The 20,203-nt window shown below is 37.5% G+C and overlaps 1 protein-coding gene across 1 annotated transcript; it reads right to left on the bottom strand.

Annotated features, from left to right (window-relative positions):
* Positions 1–938: 938 nt before the first annotated feature.
* On the bottom strand, positions 939–20,203 carry adam9b (ADAM metallopeptidase domain 9b). Its single transcript, XM_065242640.2, has 22 exons — positions 20,068–20,203; positions 19,561–19,664; positions 19,399–19,475; positions 19,231–19,306; positions 18,945–19,021; positions 17,894–18,077; positions 17,732–17,794; positions 17,574–17,645; positions 14,466–14,635; positions 12,453–12,543; positions 11,976–12,112; positions 11,481–11,652; positions 8,832–8,921; positions 8,342–8,537; positions 8,140–8,245; positions 6,736–6,919; positions 6,449–6,535; positions 6,228–6,333; positions 6,002–6,143; positions 5,647–5,743; positions 5,279–5,325; positions 939–1,561 (listed from the first exon to the last, which is right to left on the bottom strand). The coding sequence occupies exons 1-22, from the start codon at positions 20,123–20,125 to the stop codon at positions 1,510–1,512; spliced, it is 2,388 nt and encodes a 795-aa protein (XP_065098712.1). The 5' UTR covers positions 20,126–20,203; the 3' UTR covers positions 939–1,509.

A 20,203-nucleotide genomic window follows, 5' to 3' on the forward strand; every position in this document is an offset into this window, starting at 1 on the left:
TTTGAGGAATGTTTATAAGCAAACCCCTCTTTAAATCCATAGTAGGAATAAATAATAATATGGATTGGGATTCTGATTCGGTTCTCAAAATATCTGACTTTGTGTTCATCAGAACAAAGAAGTACATGTTGTTTGTAACAACGTAAAGAGTGAGTAAATGATGACAGAATTTTGTATTTTTGGGTAAACAATCTCTTTAAGGAATCTTTAAGGATTTTTTAAAGGTGGGGTGCGTGATTTTTGAAAAACACTTTGGAAAAGGGAGTCGGCAGACTACCAAAACACACTTGTAGTCAATCAGCAGTAAGGGGTGTGTCTACTAACCGATATTGTTGCCTGCGTTGCGTATTTGTGGGGCAGTTCTATCAAAAGAAGGTCCAAATTCTATTGGGGTTGGGGCGTGTTTGTTTAGGTGATTTCAAATATCAACAGTGGCTTTCAGAGATCATGCACCCTGCCTTTAATGGGTTTACATCTCTCCTAGGCTCTTTATTGGATATTAAATAAACACTTCAGAGCAAAGAAATGTGTAAGATTATTGAAAAACATTTCAGTCAAGTACTCTAAACTGTGTACAGTTTTTCTCAAGTTCTAAAGCATTGGATGTTTTCAGTGCATTTTGAAAAAATGGGTTTCTTTATCATTTAAAGTTAATAATAAAATGTAAAAAAATAGGTTTTCAAAGAGCTCATTTTTTATGTAAATGATCTCCCTAATAAAATAAATTAACAATAATTAAATGGTGGGTGGTTGGGGCTGGGGGTGGCACTAGATGGTGCCGGGTGTAAAATTTTTTGTATTTTTTTAATACATTATTTATCATAAAATCTATATAATTAAACCTCAGAAAAATAAGGCAACCAACCAAAAGCATTCTATCATTCAATAGGTTTTGTTTATTTTTGTGTCATTAAACACCAGAAAATTAAGAACCACTGGTCTTAGTGTATTAGAATTTACACAAGAAAGGCAAGAACATTTTTCAGTATAAATATACAATTTCTTTTATTATTCTGATTCTGACAAAATACACAAAAAATAAAATACATCTTGTGGGTAACATTATAATTGCACAATTTTACAATGCAGATAAAAGAATAACAATGACCACATGTACACATTGCATAAATGCAAGACAATGAATGTTATAAATATTTGTCTAAATGTGCGAAGTAATGGATTATTTCCTAATGCTGAAATTAACTCAAGATAGATTCTCAGAGAACAGTGCGTGTATTAATGCGCTTTAACATAAGGAAGATGTTTACAGGAAGACATAACTTCTCTTAAAGTCACACTGAAACATACTAACCTTCATGTGTGTTTAAAGGAGATAGAAAAACATTTATTAAAATCTCTGTAAACATTTCTTTAAGCAACGAATACCTTTAACCATCATCTTTCAAAAGTTTTGGAGGACAGAAATTTGCTAGACAAAGGCAACTTCACCTGGAGAAGGTAATCCAGCATCACTCATAATCCAACATACTAATAAAATGTGCAACATCATTAGACGTTTGTCCGTTTGGGTGGGATTGGTTTGGGGACTCCTGGTCCTTGTCTATAATGTAGAGAAGATAATTAATGTAAATAACTGAAATGCACAAATGTACAGTAAAGCCTAAATGTAAATAGATGTTGTGCCCAAATAAGAAAGAATCTTTATTTTAAAGAAAAGGACCTTTCAGATTTGTCATTTCCTATGTGAAAGTTTGCCTGTGCCATGATGCAAGACATTGTGGAGTGTTTGCAGGGGCAATATATAAAATTTGAATAAACACAGCCCGAGGAATATGCAAAAGAAGGGGAACAATGTTTCCAATATATTTTTAACTTGGTTCCTGAACATTATAACAACAACATATGGCTTTGTCCTCATCTTACGGCTTCCTCAATCTAAAAGAGTACAATGCCGACTTTGCATAAAGGCTTGTCCTGAAACAGGGAGCAGTTCCCACTTTATCACAACAACCTGTTGTTTATGGACCACAACCTGTATGTTTGATTCTTTGGTGATGTGTTTTCTAAAATCCGTTTCAATCGTTTTTTTTTTTTTTTTGTTATAGAAACGCTGTTTGGTTTAAGCTATCCTTTGTTTACAGAATTAATTGATTGATTGATTTTCGTACAAGAGTCGTAGTTCTGGCGACAGATATTTGTCAGTGTCATACTGTCTGTAGTGATCAACTTATTTACTATATTTTGCACAACATTTCAAATGACATTTTTGTTGTTTTTTCCACATTTAAGGGGAACATTTTCATTACCGCAACGTGTCCATGCCTGTATTTGGGTTCTTTGACATGGAAATATTTATAATTAAAAAATCTAAAAAATAAAAAGCTTCAGTGCAAGTTCAGCTTTAGGGTCTCCTCTGGCCAGTTAACATCAGATTGGCACCAGCTTGAGGTAGGGATAATCACTGGTTGTACCATCTCAGTGACTCTCTTTGCGCTGGCAATGAACATGATGGTCAAGGCAGCCGAGACAGAGTGCAGAGGTCCCCTCAGCAAGTCCGGAGTAAGGCAACCTCCCATTAGAGCCTTCATGGATGACCTCACAGTGACAACAACAGCGGTGCCAGGAGCAAGATGGATTCTCAGAGGGTTGGAGAGGCTCATGGTATGGGCACGCATGAGCTTCAAACCAGCAAAATCCAGGTCCTTGGTGCTAAAGAAGGGGAGAGTCACTGATAAGTTCCGCTTCAGGTTGGGAGAACATCAAATCCCATCAGTCACTGAGAAACCAGTGAAGAGCCTCGGGAAGGCCTTTAACTGCAGCCTCACAATAGAGACTCCATCAGGGAAACCAGCACTTCCATGGAGGGCTGGTTGAGAACAGTGGACAGATCAGGGATCCTTGGAAAACTCAAAGCTTGGGTCTACCAGCATGGAATCCTCCCAAGACTCCTCTGGCCCCTGCTCATCTATGAGGTCCCCATGACTGTGGTTGAAGGTTTAGAGCGAAAGGTGAGCAGCTATCTACGCAGATGGCTGGGACTGCCACGCAGCCTAAGCAACATCGCTCTGTATGGGAACACCAACAAGCTCAGACTGCCTTTAAGCTCAGTGAGGGAGGAGTTCATTGTGACACGGGCACGGGAACATCTGCAGTACTCTGGATCCAGAGATGCAAAAGTGTCCGGGGCAGGGATTGTCGTCAGGACAGGGAGAAAGTGGAGGGCAGCAGAGGCAGTCCAACAAGCTGAAACTCTGCTGTAGCACAAGGCCATCCTTGGGACAGTAGCGCAAGGCAGAGCCGGACTTGGAAGCCTGACAGCAACCCGGTACGACTTGGCCAGCGGGAGGGAGAGGCAGAGGCTGGTGCAGGAGGAGGTGCGTGCTTCAGTGGAGGAGGAGAGAACCAGCAAAGCAGTGGCCATGCGGCAGCAAGGTGCCTGGATGAAGTGGGAGCAGGCGATGGAGCGGAATGTCACTTGGAAGGACATCTGGACGTGGAATCCCCAGAGATTCAGGTTCTTGATCCAAGGGGTTTACGACGTTCTTCCCAGCCCATCTAACTTGTACACATGGGGCAGAGTAGAGACCCCTGCATGCACGCTGTGTTCCAAGCCAGGGACACTAGAACACATCTTGAGCAGCTACTCCAAGGCACTAGGCGAAGGCCGGTATCGATGGAGACACGATCAGGTCCTTAAAACCATTGCTGAGGCAATCAGCAAGGGGATCAAAGACAGCCGATACCGTCAAGCCACAGCCAAGGCTATCCACTTCATCAAGGAAGGACAAAGGCCAAAGGGAACATCTAAGAGCTGCTCTGCTGGGTTGCTCTCAACGGCCCGAGACTGGGCAATGACAGTTGACCTAGAGAGGCAACTGAGGATACCAGCACACATCACTCAGTCCACACTGAGACCTGACATCATCTTGGTCTCTGAGGCCACCAGACAACTAATCTTGCTAGAGCTAACAGTCCCCTGGGAGGAGAGGATGGAGGAGGCTCAGGAGAGAAAGAGGGAAAAATATCAGGAGCTGGTGGAGCAGTGTCGGACGAATGGGTGGAGGACCAGGTGTATGCCAGTGGAAGTAGGCAGTAGGGGATTTGCCAGCCACACCCTGAATAAGGCATATGGTACACTGGGCATAACAGGCGCCAACCGAAGAAGAGCCATAAGCAATAACGTGGAGGCAGCAGAGAAAGCATCCAGATGGCTCTGGTTGAAGAGGGGAGAACGGTGGGGGCGGTAGCATGCCACTTGGACACAGACCGGGGTTTGATCAGCCTCGGTTGGGTCGCCTGGAGGAGGGTGTCTGTTGCAAGACCCGAAACACCCTGTGAGTCCAGGAAACAACACTGATGATGTGTCCAAGGTTGTGCATCAGAAGATGTTTCTGTAACCCTAAACATTTACAGTAAAGAAACGTGGTATTTGGTGATCATTGGTAAATGTAGAGACAATAATAAGGAATATAAATGTGTCCAAGAAAAATTTTCAATCATTGTTTAAGCCCTCAAGGAACTAACTTTTTTTTTTTTAATTGTTGGAAGGGACATAATTGACTGTGACACTCAAGGTGGCTACCAGGTAAGCAGTTCTTATTTTTTCTCTCCAGATAAAAGTTAACATTTTGTTTATCATAGTACCTAGACAACCTTTTAGTTCTCTGATGCTTGACACCTTATGGATTTCGTGAGAATCACCCTCTTGTATTTATTTAATGTTATACACCAATTGATCTGCACATCAAGCTAGTTTTAAACATGCCTAATAAGACATAAGCTTGATAAACTCCATTGCGCATAACATCCAGTTTTCTTCAAACAATTGCATCTTTTAATGACACGTGTTTTAATGACATCTTTTAATGAAGCGTACTGTGGTACAGATCATAAAGTGCAGTGTGATTGCAGACCAGCGGCGGACAATCATAGTTGGGTACGGTTCATTCAGGTTAGTATACTATGAGTGTGCCCTTTAAAAAAAAATGCATAATAGGACCTCTTTCAAAAGTTCCAATGATTAAGTATGTGAAAATGTTTGCTCTCAGTTGTTTGTTAAAATAGATATTGGCCAAAAAAAGAACAAAAATTTGGGTGCTTTCTAGGTGTTTCTTACTGGCCCAGGTCTCCACAGTTGTTTCTTATGATAGCATACTTTCTCTATGTATGACCAAGAGTAAAAGAGAAGTTTGACATGTACATTACATTTTACATTTATTGATTTAGTGACTTAAAAATTACATCACATTAATAACCTTATAACCAAAACTTTATTAAGAATTAATTAAAGGGTAAAGTAAGGTCAAAGTGTAGTTACCTTGGTTGAGATACTGAGGTATTCACTACATATGATGGCGTATTTGGCTGAAAGGAGAAATAAAGGGAACATTGACAATGTTACAAAAGAGAATCAATAATCCTTTTTACAAGTTAACTTATTAAATTAAGCTTTATTTAACCAGGGTCTATTCAAGTATCTTGACAGCTTTGTCAGGACACAGTAAATTGTATTTTGGGATAAAACATTTACATGTATCAGCAATTTCTTGCCTATACTGTAGATAATCTATAGACACAAAGTTAATGCATCTCAGTGTATTTGCAGCCCTGTTACTATATGAAATATTTTGTTATCATCATTTTCTGACACCCTGATAAAACATAATTGTGGATTTGTGCTTGAACCTGTGTCGTTGACTGTGGGGTTGGCGTTCTTGTTGCGTTGCCGTTTGACCGTGCATTAGGCTGGGCATTCGTAGGACCATTTGCTGCATTAGATGACCTGTTGCAAGAAATTATATAAAAACAATCATAAAATGTCAGAAGATTTCCATATTAAAAATCTTAATACACCTACATTAATGCATTTGGCAGACACTATTGTCCAAACCAACTTTCTGTGATTTCAATCTATACAGCTTTTTATATATATGTATCAGCATATGTGGTCCATTTTTGCACTGCTAATACAATGCTCTACTAGTCTGTAAAATTTAAGTCCTCTGTTTTAATATTAAAATGTCATGAGTGATTGACTAACATGTTGCGTTTGGTAGGGCGGCCACAGGGACAACGGCTAAACCAGTCCCGTTTGAACACGTAGAGCAACACGACGATTAAGACCACCAGAACTGGCACCACCAGAAGAAAGAAGATCAAGAGACCATTTCTCAGCGAGTAATCTGAGAGAAACAGAAGATACAAGCATTAAAAACATTATGATTGTGGGATTTGTTCATTCAGAGAGTCATTGTGAGTGGTCTTACCAATCTGTGCAGGGCCGCTGTTAATACTTCCACCTCTACCTCCTGTGTTACAGTTGGGTGGAGCCCAGCCATCATTACAGTGACAGTTGAATTGATCGTTACACACCTGTAAGACATCGAAAAAAATGGGAAAAAATAAACAGGCTTTTTGACAAAGGACCCAATGTACGGCTAACTTTCGGAATGGCCTAAAAAAATACTTCAAAAAATACTTTACTTACTCCATTATTGCTGCAGTTTGTCCGGGCATCACACTTCTTACTCTGATCCAGAACTGAAGCATTTTGACAGGTGAACTGATAGCACATCTGTGCGTGTATAAGAGAAATAGAAAGAAAGAAAGAAAGAAAGAAAGAAAGAAAGAAAGAAAGAAAGAGAGAAAACAGCTGTCAATTTATGTTACTAGAAAACATGTCTGAAATGAAGCAGTGCAGTGCAGGTTTGTAAAATTAGTATAAAAAAGGTCTGAAAACAAATGACTTTTTTTATATGCGTTAACCATTCTAACCTCTCCAGGATTACAGGGAGAACCGATTTCGACATAGGCCGGGTCTGGCACATCTGGACCCATGTTGAAGTCAGCGTTCATGCACGTGATTTGACCTCCCTCTATTGTCTGTACACTGACTACGGCTCCTAAAGGAGGCTTGTTGCTGTCAAATAGGCATTGGATTTTCCCACACATAGCGTCCCTGTATATAGACACAGAATCTTAATTTATTCAGCACATAGCTGTATAAAACCGTTTGTTTATGTTAATCAGGCTGTATCCACTTGTTTCAGCTGGACGTTGTGTAAGGGTATAGGGACACACCAAACCGACACCGACGAAGTAGCGGCAACAAAAACAAACTGTGAAGTTGGCTCACATCGGCTGCGTGTTGGTTGTGTCTGGGTCCAAATTTGCAGTTATAGACCAAGTCGACAGTCAACAACCGATGACATGTCCATTCTGTGCCTCCGTGTGATAACTTCCCATACCAGCAGGTGGCAGTTGTTGGCATTTATTACTCAAAAAAATGAAACTGGAAAAGCTAGTGACTAAAGCCTGATTAAAATCTTGACTAATACTGCCGCATCTTTTCGTGTCGTTTATTGTATTGGTTTCTCTTTTTTCAGTTTGGGGTTAGAACAACTTTGTGTTACATAAAATGACATCTTAACCCAATTCTAACCCCAACTCCAAAGACCATAGTTTAAAAATAGACAAAAACATGGAGAAACCTACCGGTATATATTAAATGACATCCTAAAGCAAATCCTAAATCTAACCCCAAACCCAAGCGACAATGGTTAAAAAAATAAAAATAAAATAGAAACCAATACATAAAACGTCAAACGACAAAAAATGCCCTCGACCGCCCATATTTAGTGAACGGTAAGAACTGGCACATCATATGCAAGCAATCTTAGAATTTGGCATATGTATTGGACGATTTTTCACACTGCATGCTATTTATACGCACTTCATAAAAATGGTTTGTATCAAAATAAGGTGACTTTCAGATAAGCTCCACCGCCAATTTGAAATGCTGAATTTTCCAATAAAAACACATTGGTAACTTACTTTTGCAGACGATAGGGAATATAAAAACAAACAAACAGATGACACATAAAACCTGCCCGACGGGTTGGTGTGTTCCTACCTTAAAGGATACTGGCAGCAATAATTGCAACCAAACATTGAGCTTTTCAAATGCATTCACACAGCATACAATGTATATCAAGTTTTCCATTTTCATTACAATAAAGAAAATTAGTTATAGTCATAACAAATCTTAAAGCATGTTATACATTTTCCAGTGCTAGCGTAGAATAGCCCAGTCATGTACCATATACTTTCATTAAAAATATATAAATACAGTGTTGTTTAATGTTCAAGCAACTGGAATAACAGACATAACAGACTCACTTCACAGGACAAGGAATATACTTAGATCCGGTGTTTCCGCAGTTCCCAAACTGATTACCCAGCGTATTGATGTAACTGAAACACTTATCATCTGCTTTCCTTGCACCTGCATAAAGAAAATATCACATGAACACAAAATAAACTTTGTACTGAAATTGAGGCTTGGCAGACAAACTGATGCCTGATCTACATTGTGATCTACCTGAGCCGAAAAGCTGTTTGCACTGATAGTCAAAGGTCTGGCAGCGGCCCTCATAACAGTATGCGGTGTTATTGATACACGGCAGGCCGTCCATAACGTAGAAATCAGACGGACAGAACTCAGACGTTCCGTTACAAAATTCCGGCAGGTCGCAGGGGTCCGCCGAAGATCTGCATTGTGATCCCGAAACCATGATCTGCATAAACAGTGTCGCATTTACATTTAAAGCTGTTTGTTTTGTTGATTCTGTTTACTTGTTTCAAGCAAATTTTAAGTGGCATTATACAACATGCATTTATTTAAAATGCATATATTTTGTTCTGAAATGTTTAGATGCATGTGCTTTGATAAAATAGGATTCATTAACTCTGACTGGCAGATGATAAACCAAACAAACCTCCCTTTGGAAACATCTTTAAAGGAAAAAGCCTGTAGAGTAAGCCTTTATACAGTATATAAAACAATAGACATTTATGGAGTGTGATGTCACCTGACAGTCTTGACAGCAGCTTCCTGTGGCACAGGCAGAGTTCTTCGTGAAAGTGCATGTAGTAGCATTACAACATTTATTTTTGCAAACCTGCAACATAATAACATCACACAAAGACACAGCACTGAAAAAATCTGCCATGTGGACATGATTCATTATTTATTATTAATTTAACATTCATTAGCTTTTAGGTTAAAAAACAACACGCATAGAAAAACAAAGATGAGCATTTGTTTAGGATACCTTAAAATGTATTCACATTTCACCATATGATGCATTTTCAAGTAAACAAAACACGGCAGGCAATACAGTAATGTAGGGTGCGATGGATTTTATTTATCAATATAAGTATGTTTAAGTTTTAAAACGTAAAAATAATATTGCTACCATTATGCCTGTCTTACACACTACCCTGGACTTTTTGGCCCTGTAAATGGAGAATTTTGTAAACACTTCATTGTTTTTTTTTATTGTTAAGTTGACAGTGTATATGAGAGGACAGGAAAGTACAGGGATCGAAAGAGGGGTACAGGATCGGCAAAGGACCTCAAGCTGGGAATCGAAATCGGGTTGCCGAAAGTGCATCTGCACCATATGTCAGAGCAATGCCCACTACACCACCAGCTCTGACTGCTTTCTGTTTCTTAAGAACCAATTGCACTAGGCTTGCACTTTTTCATAAAAGGAGACATCTAAAACATTCAGAGATATCATTTTACAGACTGCAAAGAAACACCGAAAGGAGAAGTAAATGAATCATTCATGCCAACGTCCACTGACCAAAGGTGGGTTGAATTTAATTTTTGCTGATAATTCTCAGTTATACAGACATTTTCACGGCCGCCATTGGACAGCCAGCCATTTTGTTGAATGTTTTGCCATTTAAAGGAGAAGTAAATCAGTAGCAGTAGCCATATGTCTGGTAGGCCTATGTAAAATTTTGGGATAAAAATCCTATAAAAAATACATGAAAGACACATAAATGAATACTCTTATTCTGTGTAATTGAAAGTTTTGTCAGTGACCCTTCATTAAAAAAACATCTATTATGATGAGCCTTGTGTTCCACAAAGGTGGGATGGTTTAAAAGACAAACATGTCAGAAAAAGCAATGTCTGGCCTTATGCCAATGTCCACAGACTACTGGTTGTTTGACAAATTGTTAGGGTCACTGTTAAGGCCAACTAAATTCAATTTAAGCTGATAATAGTCCGTTTTACTGCCGTTTTCCCAGCAGCCGCTATGAAAACCAGACATTTTTTGAGTGTTTTTCCACTCGACATGGCGAGTGACGTCAATTCATACCCTCTATTGACTATTGGCTGTTTTTTACTGAAAGGCGGGATTTCCTTCACTATAACAGATACTGACCAATGCAGTTTCTTCCATTAACAGACCTGCCAACCTTGGAATTATTTTTGAGTACAGTAGCATTAGCCGAAAGGACAGAACACGGGTTTTTAACATATAATTTAACACATGCACACGCACACACACCTCTCGGTAACTTTCAAGGTAATATGCTGCACACTGCACTCACTTTTCTCCCATCCTGCCATAATCTGCTTTAAAAATATAAATGTGAATAAAATCATGTTTAACAAAATTTGCCATACATGGTCATTAATAACATTATTAATGTTAAATACTGTATTCTCCAAAGTTTAGCATGTCTGCACAAACACTGTTAAATAGTGATATTCCTGTTAAATAATTTCTTCTGTGTTTCACTCAAGAAAGAAATCAACAAGGTTAGGAACAATATGAGGGTGAGTAAATGATAATAGAATGTCATTTGTTCCTTTAAGACAGTATTTTAGAGTTAACACTGCTTTAAATTCAACCATAAATGTGACAGTACTGCTGTTTACTGTATGTCTTTCTTTAATTTATTGTAGCTTTGATTACAGTACAGTACAGTACGGCATAGGCACCCATCACGTGGGTGCTCGAGAGACGAGATATTCTACATGTATAAAACTTAATTTGATGTGGTTTGTATATGAAGTTTTATTTTATTGACAATTATCAAGAGCGCAAAGAGAGGATTAAGCTAAATCATTATTTCAACTTTGCACATCCACCCTGACCAGTTTACCTGCATTAACTGCACATTCACACGGGGCATAAGCGTTGACGCTTCCCATTCACTTTTAATGGGTGACGTCATGCGTTGCCGAACTGAATTGTGGAGCCGTCGGCGCCGCATCAGTGCCTTGCTCGCGGCAGAAGTGGAACATTTCTCAACTTTTCAAGTGGCAACGCATGCGTCAGCCAATCAGATCGCCTTATGCAAATAACCTAGGCAGAGCCAGCCAATTACGTTTATGGAAGACGGGAGCATGTGTAGCGGCCACTGTGATTGGCTGTTGGCCACGCTTCAGGCAAGCCTTCCATCAAGCATTAACGCTTACGCCCCTTGTGAATGTACCGTAAGGGGGTCACGCAGCGTCGGAGAAGCACAGACTCGCAACTAGTACAACTTGGAGGTATCGTCACAGCAGACAGCCGCCGCCAGTGTGCATACATTCATAGAAAATAATGTGTTCTATTTTAGATTCATGGCGCAACGCAGCGCTTCACGTCCGGTGTGCGACCCCCTTTAAATAACTACACCTCCTTGAAAACATGTACAGTATTTGATCATACCTCCGGAGTACCACAGTCACATTCTTCTCCAGACTCCAGTATGCCATTCATACACTTTGGCACCGTGATGATGTGGCCTGGAGGGGGCTGGTTCCTCAAACATGCCCCACCACCATTCAAAATCAGCCTCTCGAAATTCTGATCACTGCAGTTACTAAATAGTGTCGATCCACTGTATTTACACAAAAACACACAACACAAATAATACCGTTACACATCATAGGTGTCATTTCTCAGATAATCTATATGATAGAAGTCAAACACCTAAACTTTTCTTTTAATAACTTTTATTTAAAAAAAAAAAAACTTTTACTACAGTACTGGTAGTTCCGTTCTGCATCTAATTTAAGGGGGCAATGTCAATTAAGATTCGGCAGATTCGTACATTTCCCTTGATTGTGATTTTAGTGGCATAGCATTATAATGGAATTAACCTATAAATTAGGCGACCCTATATGTGTTCATATATAAATGCAAACAACAAAAGACACTGACCTGGCAACGGGTAGCATAATACAACTGCGCTTTCCACCACATGAACAGTAACCGGTGTCATGGCTCATGCCCAAATTATGACCAAGCTCATGAGCCATTATTGTAGAGAAGTACTGCAGAGAAGTACCACCGCTAAACTGTAAGAGCAGAACATTAGAGTCACCATACTTTGCATTTGAATGAATGTTGTTTCCTTCATGTTAAGTTAATTAAAAGCATAAACATATGCAACAGAACATGCAGACAGACTAGCAAATAAAAATGGCTTGATTAAGTCCCATTTTTAACTGTTGGCTTCTCTTCCATAAGGTAGTCATTTTGCTCACTCATGTTTTCATTAATAAAACATGCTTGGTTCAGATTACTGACTTCAGAAAACAATTATCTCTAAAGACTACAGCATGCTCAAGAGTATTTTAGCAAAGACAATAGTATTAATTTAGTGTTCTTTAGTCAAAATGTTATAAATGCTCTTACCACATTGATTGCACCACCATTGTGAGCAGAGCACACGGTCCCTACGAAAGCCATGCCGATCGCACCTCCACTGTAAGCCCCTGAGCGACCCCTTTACAAAACAAAAAACAGTGTTATCACTAGTTATCACAGTGTTAACACTAGTGTTATCTAGTATAAGAACCATTTTACTTAAACTGTTTAAACCAACTGTTGCCTTTATGTAATTACTAACTAGGTAAAAAGCTATGTAATAATTTGTTACAGACTAAAAAAAAACAGATGTTAAAATGTATAATTTTGCACCAGCAAATAACAGAACTACAAATTTGACTTGATGCAAAATCTAATATTTTCTTTACAAAATGGGTAGTTTTGGGTGGGACGAACTCTCGGTTTAGGTGACAAATGATAACAGGGCTGCCAACCCTCACGCATTCTCACGCTCTCACGCCACACATGCATTTTCTCACGCCGGCTCGTGCCCACCATTGAGATCCACATTGAGTGTAATTATAGTCATGAAATAATTGACTAATATGACATTTATTTTTTAGATAAATTAAATTAAATACTGATATGTGTGCATGTATGTAATGTATATGTATTGCTCTTTATTGGTAAATCAATTATTTTTACCCAATGAATCGCTAAAGTACATTTAAGAGCAATACTATCATGTATTCTTTATAAAATCATTTATTAAATATTTCATTATTTTGCTGTTTTCTATTATTTCTTCCTTATATTTATAGGCTATGTGTTTGCTCTGAAACTATTATGTTTACATACAAATTAATTTGTATAAGGCCTGTTTATATAAAAATAACACTTTACATCATGTGTGTGTTATATTTATATATTTATTAAGTATGTAAACATCATTATTTTAGAACAAACAGGAAGAAGACATAGGTAAAGATATAAGGTAAAAAGAAGTAATAGAAAACGGGAAAATTATGAAATATTTAATAAATGGTGATATTATTGATATTATGAACTCAATCAAATCCTTAATTCTTCTAATAAATTATAAACGTAACGTGATGACAACGCTGTAAGAGACACATAGAGGAAACAGACTTCGACAGAACACCGGACATCTTCTCTAATTATTTTCTATTCTAATTATTAAAAGATTTTCAAATGATTTCATCACTCCAGTCTGTCCGCTTAAGGGCTTATTGCAACCATAAACACCTTCATTTATCTTCAAATGGTGTCTTCGGTAACCGTATACTATAAAAATGAATGACATCTTTTTTTCGGAATTCCTATTCTGACACTCAACAGCACAACAAGACATTTTCTAGTGAGTTATATTGTTCATTTCACTCGTGTCACCACATTGCGCGCGCAGCTTGAAGCGACATAATTGTGACGTCTACTCGCAAAAGATCTATAAAAGGTCAAACACACAAAGCGTCAAGGTCTGGATAAAAAGTAGGCCTGCCCGGATTCCATGCACGCAGATACCCTCAGAAAACTGCAGATTTAATTAACCCTCCGTGTGCATGTTTGTAAGCAGTACAAGCCTGCGGGATGTTTGCTATGACAATTTTTGATTAAAGAGAAATAAATCTATTGATATTTGACATCTATAAACAATAATATATTTATACAAAATATAATTTTATGGTCTTGACATGTACATTATCGTTTGGTGTATTTTGAGTGTGACAGTCCCTCTATTAGCACCAATCAATCACAAATCACTTCTCCTATTTCCCAGTGGATGAACTTAATCAAATCTGCTGTAATATGCCGTTATAAACATTTTACAGAGACCAGTTCATTGGAACATTCATTAGATTTTAAGAACTTTTTGGCACTTTTATTATGAGGAAAGAATAATAGAATTGGGTAAAATAATAACGGAGACTAATATATATATATATATATATATATATATATATATATATATATATATATATATATATATATATATCAAAAACTCAAAAGTTGGCAGCCATGTGATAGACAGGAAAGTGTCTGAAAACATGATTTAAAGCAATCGTCACTTATAGTGCTTACACAATGAGCTGGCTCACGTCATTCCTGAGTCGAGGTAAAAGTTGTTGGTTTCTCCACTTTACAAAGTTGCTCAAAACCCCTCCAGCAGTGCCATCCACACTAAAGGGATTTTCTTGGGTAAAGATCTCCAAACCAGTCAGTGCTATCCGGATGTTCAGTGCTGTGTAATACTGAAACAGACAAGAGAGCAGCCAAACATTATATTAAAGCAATATCACCCAACTAGGAGTGTGATATATGTTGGAGAGTAACTAGTTACATGTAATGTAAATACGCTTTAGAATGTAATGACAAAATAAATGGAACTGTAATCAGTTACTAAGAAAAATATGAAATTTAATGATTCAAAAGAAATTACATTAGGACTACAGAGATGTCACTGAATGAAGAGGTCCTAAATTTCTGACTACACTCTTAGAACGAATGTGTTAAAAACAACACATTAGTGTTGATTGTGGGACGACACACTAAATGCGTTGTCCCAGAATTCACCCATCACTGTGTTATTATTGAAACAACACATTTTGTGTTACTTTTTACACAACTTGTGTTTTATTTTAACACAAAATCAACACAAAATGACACAATGTGTTAAAAGCTTAACGCACAAAGATGTGTAAAAAATGAACACATCCTTTCTAAGAGTGTATATAGTAGCTGTGCTTTAATATTTAATTATAATCTCAGGCTGGCCACACATGTAAAGATTTTAAGCCTGTTTTGCGCCCTCTGTGATCGAAAGCGGGTTTTATCGAAACGATTTTTTGTCTAAAAAAAACCCCGCCAGTTTGTGGTGTCATTGCCATTATTTTGCTGCACCCAATCACGTTGGAGCCTCTCCAATCCCAAAACACTTGATGTTATGACAGCTGCACAATAGCCAATGAGAGCAAGCAAGCTTTAACCAAATGTTGCATGCTTTTATAGCTAAAACAAGACATCCACAAAAATGATAAGAAAAGGAAGTATTGAGAAAGAAAATAGAATATAAAATATGCTTTTATGTGTGCCATGCAAGAACTATCACATTTGGTTTTCGCGTCTCTGTGAGATCTTGCGTCACTTAAATCTATACTACAGTCATCATGTGTGTGGTCTCGCGGTCTGGTAGAATCATTTTGTGTGTGCATTCTAAGGATTATGACTTGGGAAAAAAATAGTTTGACACTGTCCCTATTCCTGTTGATCTCCCATGGATAAAATCGTTTAAGATGTAGGCTAAAAATTGTCTAGTGTGTCCTGGGCCTTAATAGATGATAGATTTTGAAAATCTTACAGAAAGCAAGGTAAGCTAAAGCCTGCTCTTAATGTTTGAAAATGAATAACAATTGAAAACATTTAAAAGAAATTTTAAAAAGTAATCAGAAAGTAATCAAATTCAATCAGTTACATTACTCATTACATTAGAAATAGGGTAACATAGCACCTTGCTTTCTTTTATTTAGGACATCATACGCTCAGCCAGATGGCACAGCAAATTTAGCTGTAGTCGTTGCCTAAGTGTGGGGCGGTTGTTTGTTTTAGTGATTTTGAAATATCAACAGCGTTTACCAAAAAATGCTTAACCCACCTTTAAACAAACCTCCGGTAGTGATTCTGTAATAACCATTCTGTAAGTCGTTCCCATGATGATATTGATGGAATATCGCAAATGCTCTTAGCAAGTGTTTCGTAAAAAAAAAAAAATACGGCACACTACTTATATGCATTAACAGATCTGTAAACCTGTGTTGTAATGCTTAAATGACTTGTTAAACTGGAAATTTATACTGTATTAAATGTAGTATTCACATTTAATGTGAAACTTGATCTTGTTTTGATGAACACAAATGATATCATGGCTGGAATTGATGACAGTGACACATGCAGCTGTGACCAACTCAGCAACCTGGTAGCTAGCTTCAAGTGTTTTTTTCCACGGCACACCAAACAAGTTGTCACTGCACATTGGTTGGGAAACACTGCTCTTAGCCAATCAGATTTGTAAACCAAAAAGAACTGTTGTATAATAATCTATATGCACTCAATCGTGAGAAAAAATATGGTGAGTTGTATAAAACAAGCCCTTTCAGATGTTCCTTTAACCCGTTTAATCCCAAATTTTTTCTTGGAATTTGAATACATGCAATTTACTCCTTAGACCTCCCTAACACACAAACTTTATGCCTTTTTTGATTTTATGTTGGTTAAGTTAGTGAAATATTAGGTTTGATACCCGGTCACAAAAGTGACCGGTGGGAAACATCATAACCGGACTTCATTAAAATTCAATTAGACATATTTACATTAGAAACAGTGTGTTATACTACCGGTCACAATTGTGACCGTTAAAAAAATTATCAAAATATATCTGTAAGTGACCCCACGTATAAAATTGATAGTTCTATTTGTTAATTAAGATGTTTTAACTCTTTTTGTAGTAGTCTGAGGTAGACATCTTCTTCTAGATGTGCAAGCAAGAAGTAAACTGATCTGGTCATGTGACCTTTCACCCTAGTCACATGACATTGATACATTTTAATCAAGACAATCTATTTTTTCATTTAAAAGTTTAATTTCTTGCCCAGAGCCAACATCAACACTTTTAGAGCTTTCAGAAAGAAGAAAAAAAACACGGTCACAAATGTGACCGGTGGGATTAAACGGGTTAATACACACGCTGCATTCCAGACAATCAGAAAATAACTTCTGGATTAAGTACCATTTCAAGTGATTAGTAACACGAAAGAGTAATTTTCAAGTTGACATCCTGAATCTGAGTTTTCTGGAACGCAGCATTAGTATGTGGGATTTTATTCATTTGTTTGATCATATAGAAAATATAGTCAGACAGCTCTAGTCAAAACACCTCACTTCAAAATCTTTTACTTGGCAAGAAAACAATCAATTAAAAATTCTAGCTTATGTTTACTGGCAAAATATCCCATTCATGTGTTCAAAAGCTGGCAGTCTTATTGAGCAGCCCACCAATACATTGACTGTTTACTATGACCAACTATACACATACAAGGTGAGCTCTCTGCAATAAAATCAATGTCAATGTTAAAAAATTGACATACTGAACATGTTAACCCTAACAATAAGGACAAAAGTCAAATACTTTCTCACCGTATCTAGCAGGTTTGCCAGCCTGACCACCTCGTCCCGCACTGCAGATTCATCCTTATTCTTAAGCACATACTGAAAATAAAACACAAAGCTTATCAGAATCAATCGAGAACACAATCATTAAAAAACACCATAAACATCTAATGGGCAATACTCACCCTCTGGTTGTCAACAACTATTGCTAACTCCACATATTTGGTTTGAGGTAACATTCGTTTCTTCTGCAGATTGAAAAGAATTATCAAATGTGTGTGTGTGTGTGTGGACATACAGTAAGAATGTGAAAACATTGTTAATTATCAACAAGACATCTTGCTGACCCTTAAAAACATAGCCATGGTAAGCTGCTGCGAGTGGTCCTCGCTCTGAGAAATGTCATTGGCCAGTCCACATACAAATGGATCTTGCTGATTGTCCTTCAACAGAAAGAGGAGATGTTCATAGGCTTGGGAATGCGGGACGGGTTCCACTCCATAGCTTTCATTGCCTAAGAAAATCACACCCCTGTAGCACAGCACACAATGACACACCCAGTTAAAGCCTATTGTTTGCTCAGGTAAATATTTATGCCTTGTCAAATATAAAAACTGGATTAACATTTCCAAAAGGAAAGAGTGTAATAACGCCCGCAAGGCAGCGAAGGAATCATGTTAAAGTGTTAGATAAACTTGGGTTCTACTGGTGTTGTTGACCAAAGATCAGTTCGAAGATCACAGCGTGTTCCCATGTTCACCTATGACTCAGACTGCTGAATGACATCATGTCGCATGTTTGTGAAACCAACTAACGAAGCAGGCCGGACTATAAAAGGTTTAAGAGCAGAAAGCTGTTTATGCTATTTCGGTCTGGCATGTTTGAGAATCTCTGTCATGTAAAGGTAGTTTAAGACAGTTAAAGAAATGCAATATGCCATTGATGAATCAACATTCAGTACAGTCAAAATAATTAATAATAAAACAAATGAAAACAAATGAAACATATATATTCCCAAATATTTAATATACAGTAAGCTATAGTGAATTGCATGCAACATACATATGTTTTCTTTATTTTGTTTATAATGACCCGCCCCGCAAATAAAGTGACAATTTCTTTACCCGTCCCAACCCGTTTACTATTACTAATAGGGGGTGTGACGCTGAAAGGTTTAAGAACCACTACTTTAGGGACACTAATGATACACAAATGGCATGCTTCAATTTAAGCAGAGTTCTTTACTTACAATTTGTTGTAGTAATACGATAATTATTTAAATACTGAGGTGCCTTGCAAGCATTGTAGTAGCATAATATGCAACATAAATAGCTGCGATGTAAATTACTAGGAGTCCTGCTAGTATGGTAGATTATAGATTATGAAGCTGGTTCATACCTGAGACCGTCACATGTGCTGAGAGCAACAAGAGAGTCTTCATAACCCTCCACATATCCTTGATAGTGACAGAGCACCTGCAGTAAAACAGCCATATTTACAGAAAAGCTGGTTTACCAAAACACTTGAGTGTTTTCCTCAAGTTACTTAAAATAAAGAGTACATGACATAATGTTTACAGTGCCAGATGACATACTTAACTGAACAAAGTATAAAATCAGTGATAGTAGATAATAATATCACTTTTAATTCTAAAAATATGATATATTGCCAAACTAATTCTTACAGGTTTTTCTGTGTCTTCTTTCACGTTCATCTCTGCATCCTGAGTAAACATGACAAAGTTGTTCGATAAAAATTCTCTGGGAAAAGAGGAGATCAGGATCAATAAATGCATTGCAAAACTGAAATTTAAATTGTAATGTAACATATATCAAAATGACATTTGTATTACGTGTTCTTTGTAAGGTGTAGTATTCGTTCACTGCCATTAATGCTGATCGAGTATTTAACACTGTCAGCATGTCTTTCCTGAAATCCCAAAACCATGCATTTAAAATATAAAAAGAGAAACTTTATAATTTAATCACAAAGTCGATTAAATAGTGGTTTATACCTGTTCAGGTGTTTGTGTGATGTCTGAATGTCTCTTCCAACGCTCATGAACCAGCTGAGGTTTGACTACCTTATAGTTCTTCACATTAAATATCTGATCTGTGGCTGATGGGAAACATTAAGCAAATGACATTATGAAAAAATATACAGGACAAAACAATTAATGATGTGAAATAATTTTTCTTTAAATAAACCGATTATTTCTTGATATTGGTATGGATATAACGTTAGCTAGCTTTGCTGTTGGTTGCACTATGATTGCTTTAGGCTACATGATCTAAGCAAAATTTACGACAACCAATTCTAAACAAGACAAAATCTAATCATTCAGTCAAACTACTGTCAACTACAACAGACATATTTTACTATATATGAGACTACTCTTACTGCTAAGTTTTTGTGGTCGGAAAAACACGAAGCTTGTTTGTTGTTTCTTACTTTCTTCCTCTGTAAGTTAATCAAATAGTTCGCAAATACCAAGAATGAAAACTTAGTGTATTTGTCTTACCGTGGTATAAGACACAGTTGATCAGGATAAGAATAAAAATGTAAATATGTCTTGCCATCCTGTTTCTCTACACTTGAGCTCGAGCGCTCAGGTGATACAACTTGCAGGTGAGCGCGAGCGAGGGGCGTGCACGAGC

Source organism: Paramisgurnus dabryanus, chromosome 1 (assembly GCF_030506205.2).
Source record: "Paramisgurnus dabryanus chromosome 1, PD_genome_1.1, whole genome shotgun sequence".
Lineage (NCBI taxonomy): Eukaryota > Metazoa > Chordata > Actinopteri > Cypriniformes > Cobitidae > Paramisgurnus > Paramisgurnus dabryanus.

What these genes read in the sequence shown, in the direction of transcription:
- adam9b (XM_065242640.2), bottom strand. Translation starts at nt 20,125, where the DNA reads ATGGCAAGACATATTTACATTTTTATTCTTATCCTGATCAACTGTGTC. An exon ending in TAGTTGTTGACAACCAGAGG is followed by an intron (nt 17,646 to 17,731) that starts GTGAGTATTGCC and finishes TTTTATTTTCAG; the next exon opens with TATGTGCTTAAGAATAAGGA. An exon ending in CAAACTGCAGCAATAATGGA is followed by an intron (nt 6,334 to 6,448) that starts GTAAGTAAAGTA and finishes GATGTCTTACAG; the next exon opens with GTGTGTAACGATCAATTCAA.